At 32.5% G+C, this 16,328-nt stretch overlaps 1 protein-coding gene across 1 annotated transcript; it reads left to right on the top strand.

The window, feature by feature from the left end:
* Nucleotides 1-1,157: 1,157 nt before the first annotated feature.
* On the top strand, nucleotides 1,158-3,451 carry LOC108337728 (protein DETOXIFICATION 48). Its single transcript, XM_017574307.2, has 2 exons — nucleotides 1,158-1,456; nucleotides 1,678-3,451. The coding sequence occupies exons 1-2, from the start codon at nucleotides 1,322-1,324 to the stop codon at nucleotides 3,238-3,240; spliced, it is 1,698 nt and encodes a 565-aa protein (XP_017429796.1). The 5' UTR covers nucleotides 1,158-1,321; the 3' UTR covers nucleotides 3,241-3,451.
* The last annotated feature ends 12,877 nt before the right edge of the window (nucleotides 3,452-16,328 follow it).

Below are 16,328 nucleotides of genomic sequence, written 5' to 3' on the forward strand. Positions count from 1 at the left end.
ATACAATTATTCAAGTATATACATATATATACAAATTAAGTTTGTTATTTTTATAATAACTTCATCGAAGTTATATTTACTATGATATATTTAACTAGTTTACAACATGAAATTTTTAAACTCATAATAGAGTAATAATATGTAATAGACTCACAAATAAAATAGTATATTTAATTAATTAACTTATCATGTTGTTTGGAAAGCGTGGATATATGATAACAAATAAGTTAGCAACTATTGAAAAATTAAGTCTTTTTTTCTAATCAAGTGACCATACATGATACGATAATACTATTAAAAAAATTAGTTGCACTTAATAAAGAATGAAATACTTCAACCATAGTCTACAAGTAATAACCCAAGGTTTAATTTCACATGCAAGAATTGACTTCTCATAACCCCCACTTTACCAAATTTCAGTATAAAATTCTTTATTTTCCATTCACGAGAACCCAAAACATGGTATTTTTTTTTTCTTTTTAATTGAAAAGGTTATCCATTTCCAATAACATAAAACTTGAAACCACTATCGAGTGCATCATTATCGAACCAAAGTTGTCGTTTTAGACGGCTGAAAAAAAATCCATCAAAGCGAATAAAGGCATTTTGTTCTCTTTTTTGTTTTCTCTTGATTTTCACCCTCCTAAAGATGATAGCTTTGAACTTATTTTCACTCCACACTCAATGCTAAAGAAAACCACTTATGACCCCATTTTTTTTTTCTTTTTTCACTTTTTAATAAATAAAATTAGCTTCTATCTACACTTACATAATCACAAAGTGATCAAAGTTGGTTACCATGCCACCACCCCACAACCATTTTCTTTCCTTCAACTTGATCTTTCTTTTTGACATTCTCTCTAAATTAAAAACTATATATATATAATATAATATAATATTGGCCTTTCTCATTAACATCATGATGTATGACACTTATTGCAAATTTATTAACAATATTTTTTAGTTTAAAAATTGAACTTGAGTCTAGTTGATTGGTGATTAAAGAGTGATTTTTGACTGAGATCTCACCTTTTTGGCAAGTTATTTATATTTTATATTAAAAAATTGTGATTTTGTTGAAATTTGAAAAGGTCCAATCTTTCATGCATAAAAGGGCCTCCCCTTAGTTCATTCTCCCACATACAAAGCTTGCTACTCTCAATCAAACAAACCGCACGCTCTCACTCTTGTAAGGCAAAAGCAAGAGAAGAGTGGTAGCAGGGGAACATACCACATATTTTCCTACCTTTCTTACACAAACACACTCTCTCTATCTTTAACTCTCTTCTTTTCTATCCTCATAACACTTTTTACCATAGTCATGTGTAATCCCAACCCAACTTCACCATCTTCATTTCCTACTCCCTCAAAATCTCACCCCAAAGTTCTCTATCTTTCTCCTCATGATGATGATCAGGCTCAAGATGAGTTGCACAGATGGCCTACCTTCAATGAGGTAATGAAACAAGAACAAAGCAAGTAGCAAATACACACATGTTTTTTGTTTTTATGTAAAAGTAAATTCAATGAAGTACTACGTTACTAATACTACTGTGTCCCTTGTAGCAGTGCCATACTAATACTGCTATGTAAAAACAAATAACAGTGTCAGTTTATATCATTTATATTAATGAACTACTATTCAGCTCATCTTTCTGTGTTTCTGCATTGATTCAGGCCATAGCAGAAATCAAGGCTATAGGGATGATATCAGGTCCAACAGCCATAACTGGTTTAGTGTTGTATTCAAGAGCTATGATCTCTATGATTTTCCTTGGCTATCTTGGAGAGATGGAACTAGCTGGAGGGTCTCTCTCTATTGGTTTTGCCAACATCACTGGCTACTCTGTGATCTCTGGATTGGCCATGGGGATGGAGCCAATTTGTGGACAGGCTTATGGAGCAAAGCAATGGAAGCTACTTGGCTTGACACTGCAGAGAACTGTGCTCCTTCTGCTCTCAACATCCATCCCCATCTCATTCATGTGGCTCAACATGAAGAGAATCCTCTTGTGGTCTGGCCAAGACAATGAAATAGCATCAGTGGCTCAAACATTCATCATTTTCTCAATACCTGACCTTTTCCTCCTCTCACTTCTCCACCCTCTGAGAATCTACCTCAGGACTCAGAGAATCACATTGCCATTGACATATTGCTCAACCATCTCAGTTCTTCTCCATGTGCCTTTGAATTTCCTCCTGGTGGTTCATCTCAAGATGGGAATTGCTGGGGTGGCTACTGCAATGGTGTTGACCAACCTCAATCTGATTCTCTTCCTCTCCTCTTTTGTCTACTTCTCTGGTGCATACAAGGCCTCATGGGTTCCCCCAAGCGTGGATTGCATCAAAGGGTGGTCCTCATTGCTGTCACTTGCAGTTCCAACCTGTGTCTCAGTTTGCCTTGAGTGGTGGTGGTATGAGTTCATGATAATGCTATGTGGCCTTTTGGCCAATCCAAAAGCAACCATTGCTTCAATGGGAATCCTTATCCAAACAACATCTTTGGTCTATGTGTTCCCATCATCACTCAGCCTCGGTGTTTCCACAAGAATAGGGAATGAGCTAGGTGCAAACAACCCTGGAAAAGCAAGACTTTCCATGATAGTCTCACTCTTTTGTGCTGTGGCATTAGGCCTTGCAGCCATGCTGTTCACCACCTTGATGAGGCACCAATGGGGCAGATTCTTCACCAATGATCATGAAATTTTGGAACTCACATCACTGGTGCTGCCAATTGCTGGCCTCTGTGAGCTTGGAAACTGCCCACAGACCACAGGCTGTGGAGTCCTAAGGGGCAGTGCAAGACCTGCCATTGGTGCCAACATCAATTTGGGCTCATTTTACTTGGTGGGTATGCCAGTGGCTATCCTTCTGGGCTTTGTGGCCAAAATGGGGTTTGCAGGGCTTTGGCTTGGGTTGCTTGCAGCCCAAGTCTCCTGTGCAGGCCTCATGCTCTATGTGCTTTGCAGAACAGATTGGAATGTAGAAGTAGAAAAAGCCAAGGAACTCACAAAAACAACATCAACAACTACTACCACTTCTTCTGCTGCTGCTACAGCTCCAGATTCTAACTCTAAGTTACCTACACTCACCCCAAAAGAGGCTAACATGAACAACAATGCTCATGCTTGTTGTCTTGAAGAGATAGTTATTACTGCTGCTTCTGATGAGTTTACCAATATTTCTTCACTTGAAACAGATCCACTGATCATTCCCACCACCAGACACACTCAAGTTTAGTTAACCAGAGTTTAATGTTTTTTTTTTGGCCCGCCCCCATTTTTTTACCTTCATTTATTGGATTGTACTGTAGGATAAAATTGCCCCTCCTTTTTTGTCTTGTTTCTTCAGGTTGTATTATTAATACCCCATCTTTTTTTTCCTCTTTTGTTTCTTCAGGTTGTATTAGTAATAATTGCATTTGAGAAAAAAAGAATGTTTTTTTTTTTAATTACTTCCTCATAAAGACATTGATAGATATAGAGAAGGGGTTGGAGGCAGGGCAAAAGGGATTTCTACCTGACTTTGGTACTCATCCATTCCATAAAAAGCCAAACGAACTAAAAACAGAAAAACAGCCTCTGATACCATTAACACTAGGCCTAACAACTCACTGTAAGTTAATTCTCTGAGCATCATGTTCTTATTCTTATTCCCTTATCTTTAACAATGATACACCAAATAAAATGATGCATTATTTCAGTTATGCAGCAAAAATCTCGTACCTTAATCTCTTGCACTCCTGTAATGTGTTAAAAGCGTTATATTTACTAAATGATGTTTTTCTCTGGTTGTAATTAAAAAATGTAGTAGAAGTTATCTTTTAAAAAAATGTAAAAATGCAGCAAGAATATCCCTGATAAACAGTTAGAATCAATCTCTTTAGAGAGACATGATAACACAATGAAGAGTTTAGTTTCCCTTCTTCTTCTAACAATGTCTTCCAAAATATCTTAAGATGTAGTTTTAGCTTGTATAAAAGTTTATCATGATTTCTGTTTTCAATTTTACTAAAACCATTTGTTTATGTTAAAATGCATGAAACTGTCATAAAAATTGAAAGAAATTTAATAGTGTCTTGAAATGCCAAAGAGATATTTTAACACAGGTGTTTTCTATAAGAAAGTGAAGAAGCATATCTTAATTAATGTGCCTAAACAACCTCATTATCTGCAACTGTTTGGTGTTTTAGTGATAGGAAATGAATGACAAGCATTTAGCAGAGGCAAATCAGCATTCTTGAACAGTGGATGAAACAAGGAATGACCCCACTAACAAAGAGTGAACTTTAATAAGCAACATAAGATGTTACCAAATAACACTAATAAGTTGAAAAGGGAGCAACACACATTCCTCCTCTTACCAATGTTTTTGACATCATGGCAGAAGGCACATTGAGTAGTAGTGGATGAGGTCATGACAATGGCAAAGAAAAAGGGTAGAAAGCAATGTTCCTCTTTTCCCATGAACACACACAGTATACTGTGTGTACCACATAAAGATAATAAGCAAAGGAAGAATGAGGTTGAACAGAAAGAACAGTGATAGAAAAATGCATGCACAAAGCATCTATCTGCAGAGAGAGAGAGTAGCAAGAGAATGATGACAATAATTGGCAATAGAGAATATGTACAGAAGAAGGGTATTGGGGGGCCCTGTTTCAAACTGTACATACAAATCCATGTTTTATTGCCTCTGTCTATTTCTCAGATGACAACAAATTGGAACAGTGTCTTTGCATCACCACTTGCTCTCCACCTTAAGCTTCTTCTACCCTTAATCTTTTTCTCTCTTTTTCCTCAAACTATGTCACCAAACACAACTTTATTATGAATAAAAAAAAGGGTAGCTGTGTTATTTGTGTTGCTGTTAATTCCTCTAATTCTTCATGTGCACATTTTCTCCAACAAGATGTGGTACAGGTCCCATCTTATTTGCAGTTTGGAGGGGAACACACCTAAGGTAAGTTTTGTCTTCTTCTCCATCTTTTCCGCTTTATGTAGTAGTGCTTTTGTAGAATTGAACCACTTCTCTTCTCACCTTATCTTCTCTTCTTCAACTTGTTTAAATAATATCCTGCATTTTCCATCAACATGGCCTGCATTAATCCTATCTAAGCTTTATTCTCTTCAATGGATTTTGGGGAGACTGATCGAGAGGATTTGAAGATAAATTTTTTTTGTTGTTTATTTGAGTGAATTTGAGTGGATTTGAGGGCAAGTGAAAGTGGATTTCGAGGTAAATTTTTTTAATCTGTCACATCAATCAAATTATACACTAATTCTCACAAACTTTACTTTCAAATTCACTCTTACTTATTTTCAAATTCACTCAAATAAATAACAAAAAAATTTACTTTTAAATCCTTTCAAATCCCCTCAATCACTCCCCCCAAATCCATTTAAGTGAACAAAGTCTAACTAAAACACTTCTATACAACTAAGTCCCATATCGAATAAAAATAAAATTGTTTTAACATTTTAAATTGGAAGTAAAGTTAATATTTTAAGTATATTAAATTTATATTTTATCTATTTAGTATCCGGGTGATTTTTTTAGACAAATTCTTGTATTAAAAGTTTTCTTAGTCAATGTAAAAAAACTCACATTATCATTTGAAAAAAAAATTCATGACACATGCATTTACTGATTCTTAAAAAGTTTCTATTTTGTTACTTTTTCTACACAAAGATATAGTTTTGTTGCATTAATGAAATGAGTCAAGTTTCCATTTGTTTTGTATATTTTTACCAGTTATTTAGGTAGAATTGATTTTAAGTAAATTGATTTTGTTAAAGGGTGCATAAGATATAACTTGCAAGTCTCACCTAAAATTCTTTCTATCTCATGAAAAAAAAAAATGTTGACTTTTCTGGGAGAATCAATTCTACCCACATAGAATTGATTTTGTAAACCTCCATTTGGAAATCAACACGTATCAAATCAAATTGGTGAGACAACATGTGAATGAAAAATAATATTCTAAGTGCTATCGAAGTGGGCACTCAACAAATAAAAGTGCAAATGATTACTACAAATTTATAATAAAATAGTACAAAATTGGGAAAACGGATTTAGCCCATCACTTTATAAGCTTAACTTGCATGAGAGAAACAATTCTATATTAGAACAAGTTGGATTAAATTAAAACTAAGCTCATGTGATTAATCACACTATTTGAATTACTCTATTTAGAAACCCTAGCTTTGTGTGCATGGATAAGTTCAAATTTCATATTATTTATTTCATGGAATTTAAAAGCTTATATTTGAATCATCTTCTATGTCCACTGAATTATAATTTAGTTAGGAGATTTTTAAGTTTAAGTATTGAATATATAACTCATGGCCTCCAAAAATATAAATTTTATAGCTTCAATGCATCAAAGTTTCTCAAAATTTATAATTAAAGTTATAGTAACCAAGTTTTCATTACAAGTGTGAACCAAAAAGACTATGTTTGAGACATGTGTATAACTATAAGGTTGTCACCAAATCAGCACCACAACCATGTCATTCTTTGGTTGGAGGGCACAAAACACAACGAAAATAAGACATTATAGGTACTTTCGATATCAAACACTACTTCAGAAAATAATGTCATATATTATTTACAAAGCCAATGAATGGTTCAAGCAAGGATTCATTTCAGAATATAAGATAATCCAACCTAATATTTCTTTCTCACTTTTATCATTTGTGTTGATAGTCAAAGAAAACAATAATAGCATTATTCACTTTTCTTTTCAGATTATATGCAGCATTCAATGTAATGTTCATCAAAGATAGTTTTCTATTCCATCAAAGCTTGAACCACTTCAAAAGTTGTAATGTTATACGGTTTTTTTTTAAGAGCGACACTGAAAATATTTGACATCACTTAATTATAAATAAATTTATATAAAATATCACGATATAATTTTTATTATAAAATTTTAAAATAATAACTTTAATATAAAAACTAAAAAGGAAATTTTAAAACAAACTTTCATTATTTATTCTTTTTTATCTTGCTTTTTTTTTTCATTATTATATTTATCTTTTGGTTTTCTTTTTCTTTTTATTCAGCCAATGAGCCCACCAGTACCTAGTCCGGCTCCTTTTTTTTTTAATTATTGAAGAACAACTTTTTATTTTAATGTATTTTATTTTTAAAAGAAATCAATTAAAAACAATAAGCAAGAAATACGAATAGACTTCTATGAAATAAAATGTTCTCATTTATGATTCATTTCTCTTTTTTAAAATATATATATATATATATATATATATATATATATATATATATATATATATATATATATATATATATATATAACCTTTAACAAAATAAAAAAATTTTAAAATTATCTTATTTTACAAATTCCGTGAGAAAATTCTCTAATAAAACATGTCAGATTTAATAACGATATTTTATTTAAATGGCTCCTTTATAATGATTTGTACATTGGAACATTTCTCTCTCTGATATCCAGAGATATCTAATACTATACAAAAAGAAAAATATGAAAACTATGAACCATATTTTCCAAAACCTATTGTGGAAGTAAATGATAGGGTTCTTATATTTTCTTCCTTTGAATCTTGAGTTATAATATCCTTATGTTTTGTGGTTGAGAAATAAAGGAGTAAAAAAAAAATGGAAATATATCTGTAATAGCCATAATGTGTAAGGTAGTTGTCTGCAATGTAGCAATACACAAGTATTGCAAAGTCACAATCCATCTATGGTATCCACATAAATCAAATAAACAATAACATCGGTTACTATAAGGCTCTTTGGCTAGGATTTCCAATTAAACTCATCTAATTGTTGGAATTTAAGAGTATTAGAGACAATTTTTAGATTCATAAAGAGTTACAATATTCATGAAGAGTTACAACCATTCATGAAAAGCTACAATCAAGAAATGTAACTAGTCAGAAAAGTTGTTATTCATGAAGAGTTACAACCATTCATGAAAAGTTACAATCAAGAAATGTAACTAATCAGAATCTGGTATCTCTTGGATTTGAAAGATGCCTGATCAATATCTATATAAAGGGATCCTGTGCTCTACTGAAATGGAATTCACTCATTCTCTTAACACACAAATCAATTCCTAAGAATCATATTCTTGTTTAACGTTAATACTAAGAATGAGTATCATCGTTGTATTTCTTCTTTGTATCTCAAAAGCAGATTTCGTGGTCCCCTTCACTCTTATAAGGGACGAAATATTGCTTTTAGGAAAGTGTGTATTCACGCCTAGAAGATTATATCAAGTCTACATTGTTGTTCATCTTGTTTCCCTAAGTTATTGGAAAATTGTTCCAACAGTCTAAAAGCAATATTTTCTTTAAGATGACAACAATTCGTGCGATGTCTGCAAACTTTCACAAATTAGACAAGTTTGAAGGCGTTGGTTTCCGACGATGGCAAAACAAGATGCATTTCCTTCTCTCGACTCTAAACGTGGCATATGTTCTAAGTTCTCCCCAACCCAAAGAAAGCAAAAACGAGACATTGGAGGAACAACAGAAAAGGAACAAATGGGAGAATGATGATTATGTTTGTCGTGGTCACATTCTGAACGATATGTCTGATCCTTTATTTGACATATATCAGTATGTGGATTCTGCAAAAGAACTTTGGGATCAACTTGAAAGCAAATACATTTCTGAAGATGCATCAAGCAAGAAATTCCTAGTTAGTAATTTTAATAATTACAAAATGATTGATGCTAGACCAATAATGGAACAATTTCATGAAATCCAAAGAATCCTAGGAAGTTTCAAGCAACATAATATTACAATGGATGAGACATTCATTGTTTCTTCTATAATTGACAAACTACCACCAAATTGGAAAGATGTTAGAAATTCTCTAAAACATAATAAAGATGATATGAATGTTGAACAATTGGTTGCTCATCTTCGGATAGAAGAAGGGATCTGTCTGCAAGATAGTCAAAAGGATTCCAATCATCCTAATTCTTCTACTGTTAATATGGTGGAATATGAAAAAACAAAAACAATACCAAATAACAAGAAAAGGCCTCATAATTTCCATAAAGGAAAGATGAACAAAAAGCCAAATTTTGGTAAAGAAAGTCAACAAGCAAATTGTTGGGAATGTGGCAAGCCTGGTCATTTAAAGAAGGATTGCACAATCTGGAAAAGAAAGATGGCCAAGAATGACGGCAAACAAGGTCAAGGCGAGTCTAGCCAAGGCCAACTGAAAAAAGGTAATTGTACACAAATTGCACATAATTCTGTTTTGAATTTTGTGGAGATGGTTTCTGAAATCTTCTGTGTGCAGACTGATGATTCATGGTGGATCGATTCAGGGGCTTCAAGACATGTTTGTAAAGAACGTTGTTTATTCAAAACTTTTAAAGAAGATGACAATGGAGAAGTTCTTTACATGGGAAATGATTCTATGGTTAAAGTCCTCGGTGTTGGACAAGTAGAATTATTACTTAGTTCTGGAAAATCACTTGTTTTAAGAGATGTTTTATATGCTCCAGAATTAAGAAGAAATTTAGTGTCTGGAGTAATCTTGAATCGGTTGGGATTTAAATTGGTATTTAAATCTGATAAATTCATATTATCCAAGGGTGGTGTATTTGTTGGACTAGGATATCTTTGTAATAATATGTTCAAACTAAGTGTAATAAATAATGTGAAAGACTCTGTTTATGTTGTGAATCATGATTCTTCTTTATGGCATTTTCGTCTTGGGCATGTTAATTATAGTAAATTTGATTACAACGGTAATGGTGTCATAATCTGCTTATATGTTGATGATATGCTAATTTTTGGAACAAATTTAGATCAAGTTAATTTGACCAAAACATTTCTATCATCTTATTTCTCTATGAAGGATATGGGAGAAGCAGATGTTATACTAGGTATAAAGATTAAGAGAGAAAATGAGAAATTAATTTTGTCTCAATCTCATTACATTGAGAAAGTACTCAAGAAATTCAACAATTATGAATGCTCTCTTGCTTCAACCCCTATGGATCCTAGTTTAAAGATATTACCTAATGGTGGTAAAGTAGTTTCACAACTGGAATATGCAAGGGTACTAGGATGTTTAATGTATGTAATGACAAGTACAAGGCCAGATATTGCTTTTGCACTAAGCAAATTGAGTAGATATACTAGTAACCCTAGTCTATCACATTGACAAGCAGTGAGTACTTAAGTATTTAAAGAAAACTATTAATTATGGATTAACATATAGTGGTTATCCTTCAATTTTGGAAGGATATTCTGATGCAAGTTGGATTACAAATGCAGAAGATCACTCTTCAACTAGTGGTTGGATTTTTCTCCTTGGGGGAGGTGCAATTTCTTGGTCGTCCAAGACACAAACTTGCATTACAGATTCCACTATGACTTTAGAGTTTATAGCTCTAGCCTCGGCAGGAAAGAAAGCCGAATGGTTGAGGAATCTCATGTTCGAGATATGATTGTTACCAAAACCAATATCACCAATAGCAATACATTGTGACAATGTTGCAACATTGGCAAAGGCTTATAGTCAAGTATACAATGGAAAATCAAGACATATTGGTGTGAGACATAGTTATGTCCAAGGACTCATCAAAGATGGAGTTATTACTATAGATTTCGTACGAAAAAAGTTAAATTTAGCTGATGGATTTACTAAGGCATTGGCTAAAGATTCCATTTTCAGAATGATAATTGGAATAGGAATGTAGCCCACAATTAATCACAAGTAAGGGAATCTTAACTTAACGCTTAATATGACATTGAGTCTTAAGTTCAATAAGATTAAATCTCTTATTTGATGATTGAAAGCACAAATAATTATTTCAAGAGTGCTTTTAGATTTGTGATGCTTAGGAGGTTGACTAATTCTTAATTGATTTCTTAAATTTATGTTTTGTCACAAAAACATGTTTACCTAAGAAATCAACCTATGTAAGTGCGAAGTTTGGTCGCTTCAAGAAGTCAAGGGGGCATGACTTTGTTGCACTTATGAATAGATATGGACGCATGACTCTATTGTGTCAAGTATAACAAGAATATGTAGTTTATCTTATATGTAGAGTATCTTCAAGATTTCATTATGTATTATGTTGGTTCAATCCTTTCGACACCAATAAAATTTGAATTCTTGGAATGTGTATTCTACTAAGTGAAAGTTCAAGTCTATATACACTTTCATTTATGTGTAAGATTGCAATTATTAAGTTGATGTTTGTGTTAAGTAATTATAAAATACTCTCAAATGGTGGATGATTGTTGCAATTTAAGAGTATTAGAGACAATTTTTAGATTCATGAAGAGTTACAATATTCATGAAGAGTTACAACCATTCATGAAAAGTTACAATCAAGAAATGTAACTAGTCAGAAAAGTTGTTATTCATGAAGAGTTACAACCATTCATGAAAAGTTACAATCAAGAAATGTAACTAATCAGAATCTGGTATCTCTTGGATTTGAAAGATGTCTGATCAACATCTATATAAAGGGATCATGTGCTCTACTGAAATGGAATTCGCTCATTCTCTTAACACACAGATCAATTCTTGAGAATGATATTATTGTTTAACGTTAATACTAAGAGTGAGTATCATCGTTGTATTTCTTCTTTGTATCTCAAAAACGGATTTCGTGGTCCCCTTCACTCTTATAAGAGACGAAATATTGCTTTTAGGAAAGTATGTATTCACGCCTAAAAGATTATATCAAGTCTACATTATTGTTCATCTTGTTTCCCTAACTTATTCTATTTTTTATCCACTATTCTAACTTAACATTCTATGCTATTAATACATTATTCTACTACAAATATAAATATTATACCGCTTTAACGTATGTTTGGTGAAAACAATAATTATAAATTCTATTAATAATTATTATTTTTTAAATAATAATTGAAAAGGCACTGATTAAGTACCTAGGCTTCTATAGCTTAGCCGTGTAATCAAATTCAATTCTCATTATTTTATTGAGCAAGTATTTCTATATGAGTGTAATTATAAATAAGTTAAAATTGATATCACTAAAGTTGATAGTTGTGATAATTTTCGTCTTTTATTCTTTCTGAAATATATATTATTTTTCTTTTATTATTTTTTTCCTATTTATGAAGATTTTGGAGATTATTTTCATCTTTCTTCTTTAGAAAGTGTAAGGTGAAGTGAAAATCAACATTTTAATTAGAGTAAGTTTTTTCTTTCTTCCAATCTCAATTTTTTTTCTTTTAGTTTAGTTTACATGTATAAAGTTGGAAGGAGTGTGTGAGAGATTATAGGTTCAACTCTTCCCACTAACATTTGAGAGTTATAAAGTTGGTTAAAAGGATTTGAAAAGGAGAGTCAGAGAGGTTCTGGATTCAATTATCCCCGTTAACAAAAATAGTAACAACTAATCATTGTCGTGTGTGCTTTTACGGAACCGAATTTACTTAACAAACACTCTAATACTCGCCCTCTTCAAAGGTTTTTGTTCTCTCCAAGTCAAACAAGGGTGTGCCCGTAGAAGACATTCTGACGTTCAAGTCAGTCAAGTGCGTTAGAAGGTAATCCATCTACTTAATCATACCTTAATCCCGATCTTAAGCTAACCAACCTAGTCAACATTTCACAGTTACTGATTATGATTGGTTGACATGTATTCAACAAAACTGTCATGATGTAGGATCATACCATGAGTATCAAGTAATCTAGGCACGGTGGTCAAGATGTATTTGAATGCATGAGGAACACTATTATGGTTGGCCAACATGTATTCACAAAAGCTTTCTTTTTTTGTGACCATACCATAAAGACTTAATACATCTAGGCATAAGTGGTCGAATGTCCTGAAACACATATGGTACAAAAAGTTCAATGTATTAAATTAATTAAAATCTTAATATAATATTTATATTTATAATAAAATGTATTCTGTTTCGGGTGTAGGGTCAAGGATTCCCACAAAACACTTTTTCACACTTTAGTCCAAATTCACTTAGGTATTTCTGAATGTCTTTAGTCAAAATCCTTCCTCGTTTGCACTCCAAACCGCCTGGATGTACTTGTTAAAGGCGCTTCGACGTTCAAGTCACTAACTAGTCCAATCGGGGTCACAGAAAAATCTTAAATTCGCAATAAATGCAATCAACTACCTCTTTACCTTTGATATCTATTTATACATTTCGAGATAGACTTATGATTAATGAGATCCTAATCACGGCCCAATTGTGACTAATTATCTACTAAGTAACTCTTACTAGTAATCTTGATTAGAAGCAATGTTTAGGGGTCCTTACTGTTGGGGGTCATCCGTCCGTCCAAAATCCCTTCTTCATTGTCCTACTATCGATTAACAAGCATAGTTCCGTTATCTTAGTTAAACGGCGCATTATGGTGCTAACCACAACCTATTTAGATAGTCATTCCTTTTCGGTGATCTTACCCAGTTAGACCCTATGTGATCGTATTGCCATACATTACATATTCTAATTTAAATAAATAAAGACAAAACTTATATATTTATTACATAAAAAATTCAAACATTATACATAAAATATATTATTAAATAAATGTATTTTTAAACAAAATATCAAATAAATTACTATATAAAATAATATATAAATGTTATATGTTTCTTCATTCAAATTCAACTTAATATTCTTAGTTTTCATTAATAAAAAATTATTATTTGGTTGTTTAAATATAGTACAAAATTTTTGTCCTTATCATTTACTCTCAAACTTATAATTGTAATTTGAGTTTTTTACTTTCATAAACCTTTTATTCTGTTTATACGAATTCTCCTTGAACAAAATTCAAAAATACATAAAACGCTATGCAATCTTCATATTTATAGTAAATAATTTATATATATACATAACTAATTTATTTTAACATTACACATTTTATTTAAAAAAATACGACTTTTATTATTATTTTAGTCATTCTAACTTAAAGTTATACTAAATAATGATTTGAAATATTGTATTTAATCTAGTTTTTAATTAGTAAATAGAAATAATAAATTTATACATTTTTAAATATTTTTTACATAATAAATAAAAATTACTTTTATTTAAGTATTGATTTTATTAAATGGTAATTTTTTTATTGAATATATACCTTGAATTTTTATAGTAAAAATTCATATTACATATATATATATATATATATATATATATATATATATATATATATATATATATATATATATATATATATATATAACGTAATATTTTAAATATATATATTGTGATTTAATAAGATATAATGTAACATCCCAATATATAGTGTAAACTATAATAAAGAGAAACAACATGCATGATAAAGTAGTACAGTTATCCATCTAAAACATAAAGTGATATCTTTACAGTCATCCAAAAACAACTATAAATTTAAAACTTTATATATAGACTGAAAACTATTCCAAAACAATACACAAGGCTCTAAAGAACAAAAGTCACTACTCAGCAGCAACATCACCTTCATCCAATGCTTGCTCCAGGGAAACATCTTCTTTCGCTGCTCACATCCAAAGGATGGTCATCGCAGAAGAAAACAGCCGAATCATACGAAACACAAGCATACAACAGGGTAAGCTAGTTTAAACAAAGATTAATCATACAACAAATCAATAGAATTCATACAAGCATATTATCCATCTTCATCATTTAAACCCTTCACACATAACACACACTAACTCTGACTGTCTGGACTTAGAATGATTGTCGAGCTGTGGTGGGTTGTGCACTCGTGGTGGCTTCTACTGCTTTGCAAAGCCGTTGCCAATGGGTTTCACCCTACCACACTCACGAGGTTAGTCCGTTATCAATCACCTTGGGCCATACTGGAAGCACCCAAGACTAGGACCTCCTGCTACTCCTCACAACATGGATCAATCCTTTCTACTTGAGAATGAAAGACCATTGGAGTTTGAGGATAACCCCCAAGACTAAGCTCCTGCATTCATTCTAAACTTATTTGAATCTCGACTAGAGATTTCACTTTGAATCACAACATAGGGCACCACCATGTCTCCTCTCCTTGAGGATCATTGAATTACGTCCGTAAACCATACTTGAACTTTACACTTTTGATTACAACATACCATAATCACCACAGATATTACATGATACAACTTCAACTTACTACGTACAACACTTATTGATGCATATCAAATAACATAAGAATACACAAGACTTGAACTAGAACGTACCTCTCGCACTGCGCACACCTTCGCATAGCAAGACCATAAGCTTCTCGCACAGCGACATAACTCGCCTTGCGAAAGCCCTAGACAGAGACCAACTACTCTGGATCTCTCGCATGGCGACTAAACTTGCTATGCGAATAAAATTGTGAAATACAATAGACCCCAACCCCTCGCATAGCGACCCAATTCGCTACGCAAGAACCTCATCCAAAGACTTGAGCCCCCCAAACACTCGCAGAGCGAGACTTACTCGTTAATCGAATAAAATGAATAATGGTTCTAGACCCCAACAATTCGCATAGCGATTAGACTCGCTATGCGGATTGACAAACAAAGAGCAACTCTCTCAATTCACTCGCACAGCGTACCCATTCGCTATGCGGGTACATTGGCAGAGAGCACCTCGCCAAGGTAACTCGCTATGCGAATCCATTCGCACAGCGAGTCTGCATAATCTGCAGAACGAAATTCTGCAAAATTATACAACTCAACCACTTCTTACCAATTCTACACAACTTGGCCAACTTCTAACACTCCTAATTTGATGTATATACTAAATTAGACTTGACTAAAGGATTCTAAACCTTCCTAACACCAATCTAAAGTATTTATGCACCAAACTCTACTCTAAAACCTCCAATTCATCAACTTAGAGACTCAAAACCAATTCTCCCACTTTGAACCTGTTTTTGACCATTTTGATGACTCAAACCAGTCACATATGACCTATCCACACTACCCCAGCAGTCACTAACAGCCCTTGACCACTAATCCTCAATTTCACTACCTCACTTCCTCTAAAATACACTAAACCAGCCCAATTCACTTCACACTTTACTTCATCAACACTACAACATATTACAGCCAATAACAATCACCAATTTGCACACATTACAACATTTAGATTAATCCAAAATAGCTCATCAATCACATTTCACAGTTTCCACCATTTTAACAGTTAAGAACATACATTCACAAGCTGAAATTTTAATTGCACAACACTTTAATCACATAATTCATTACATACAACACCAATTGATAATTAAAAACACAACCTAGTTTCTCTTAACTCAACAGAAACCTACAACTCACCAATTGGTGATAGAGAACCACACTTAGAACCTAAATTGAGCTAGAA

This window comes from Vigna angularis, chromosome 7 (genome assembly GCF_016808095.1).
Source record: "Vigna angularis cultivar LongXiaoDou No.4 chromosome 7, ASM1680809v1, whole genome shotgun sequence".
Lineage (NCBI taxonomy): Eukaryota > Viridiplantae > Streptophyta > Magnoliopsida > Fabales > Fabaceae > Vigna > Vigna angularis.

Excerpts from the sequence above, each read along its gene's own strand:
- LOC108337728 (XM_017574307.2), top strand. The coding sequence starts at position 1,322 with ATGTGTAATCCCAACCCAACTTCACCATCTTCATTTCCTACTCCCTCA. Across the intron at positions 1,457-1,677 it reads GATGGCCTACCTTCAATGAG|GCCATAGCAGAAATCAAGGC; the intron begins GTAATGAAACAA and ends GCATTGATTCAG.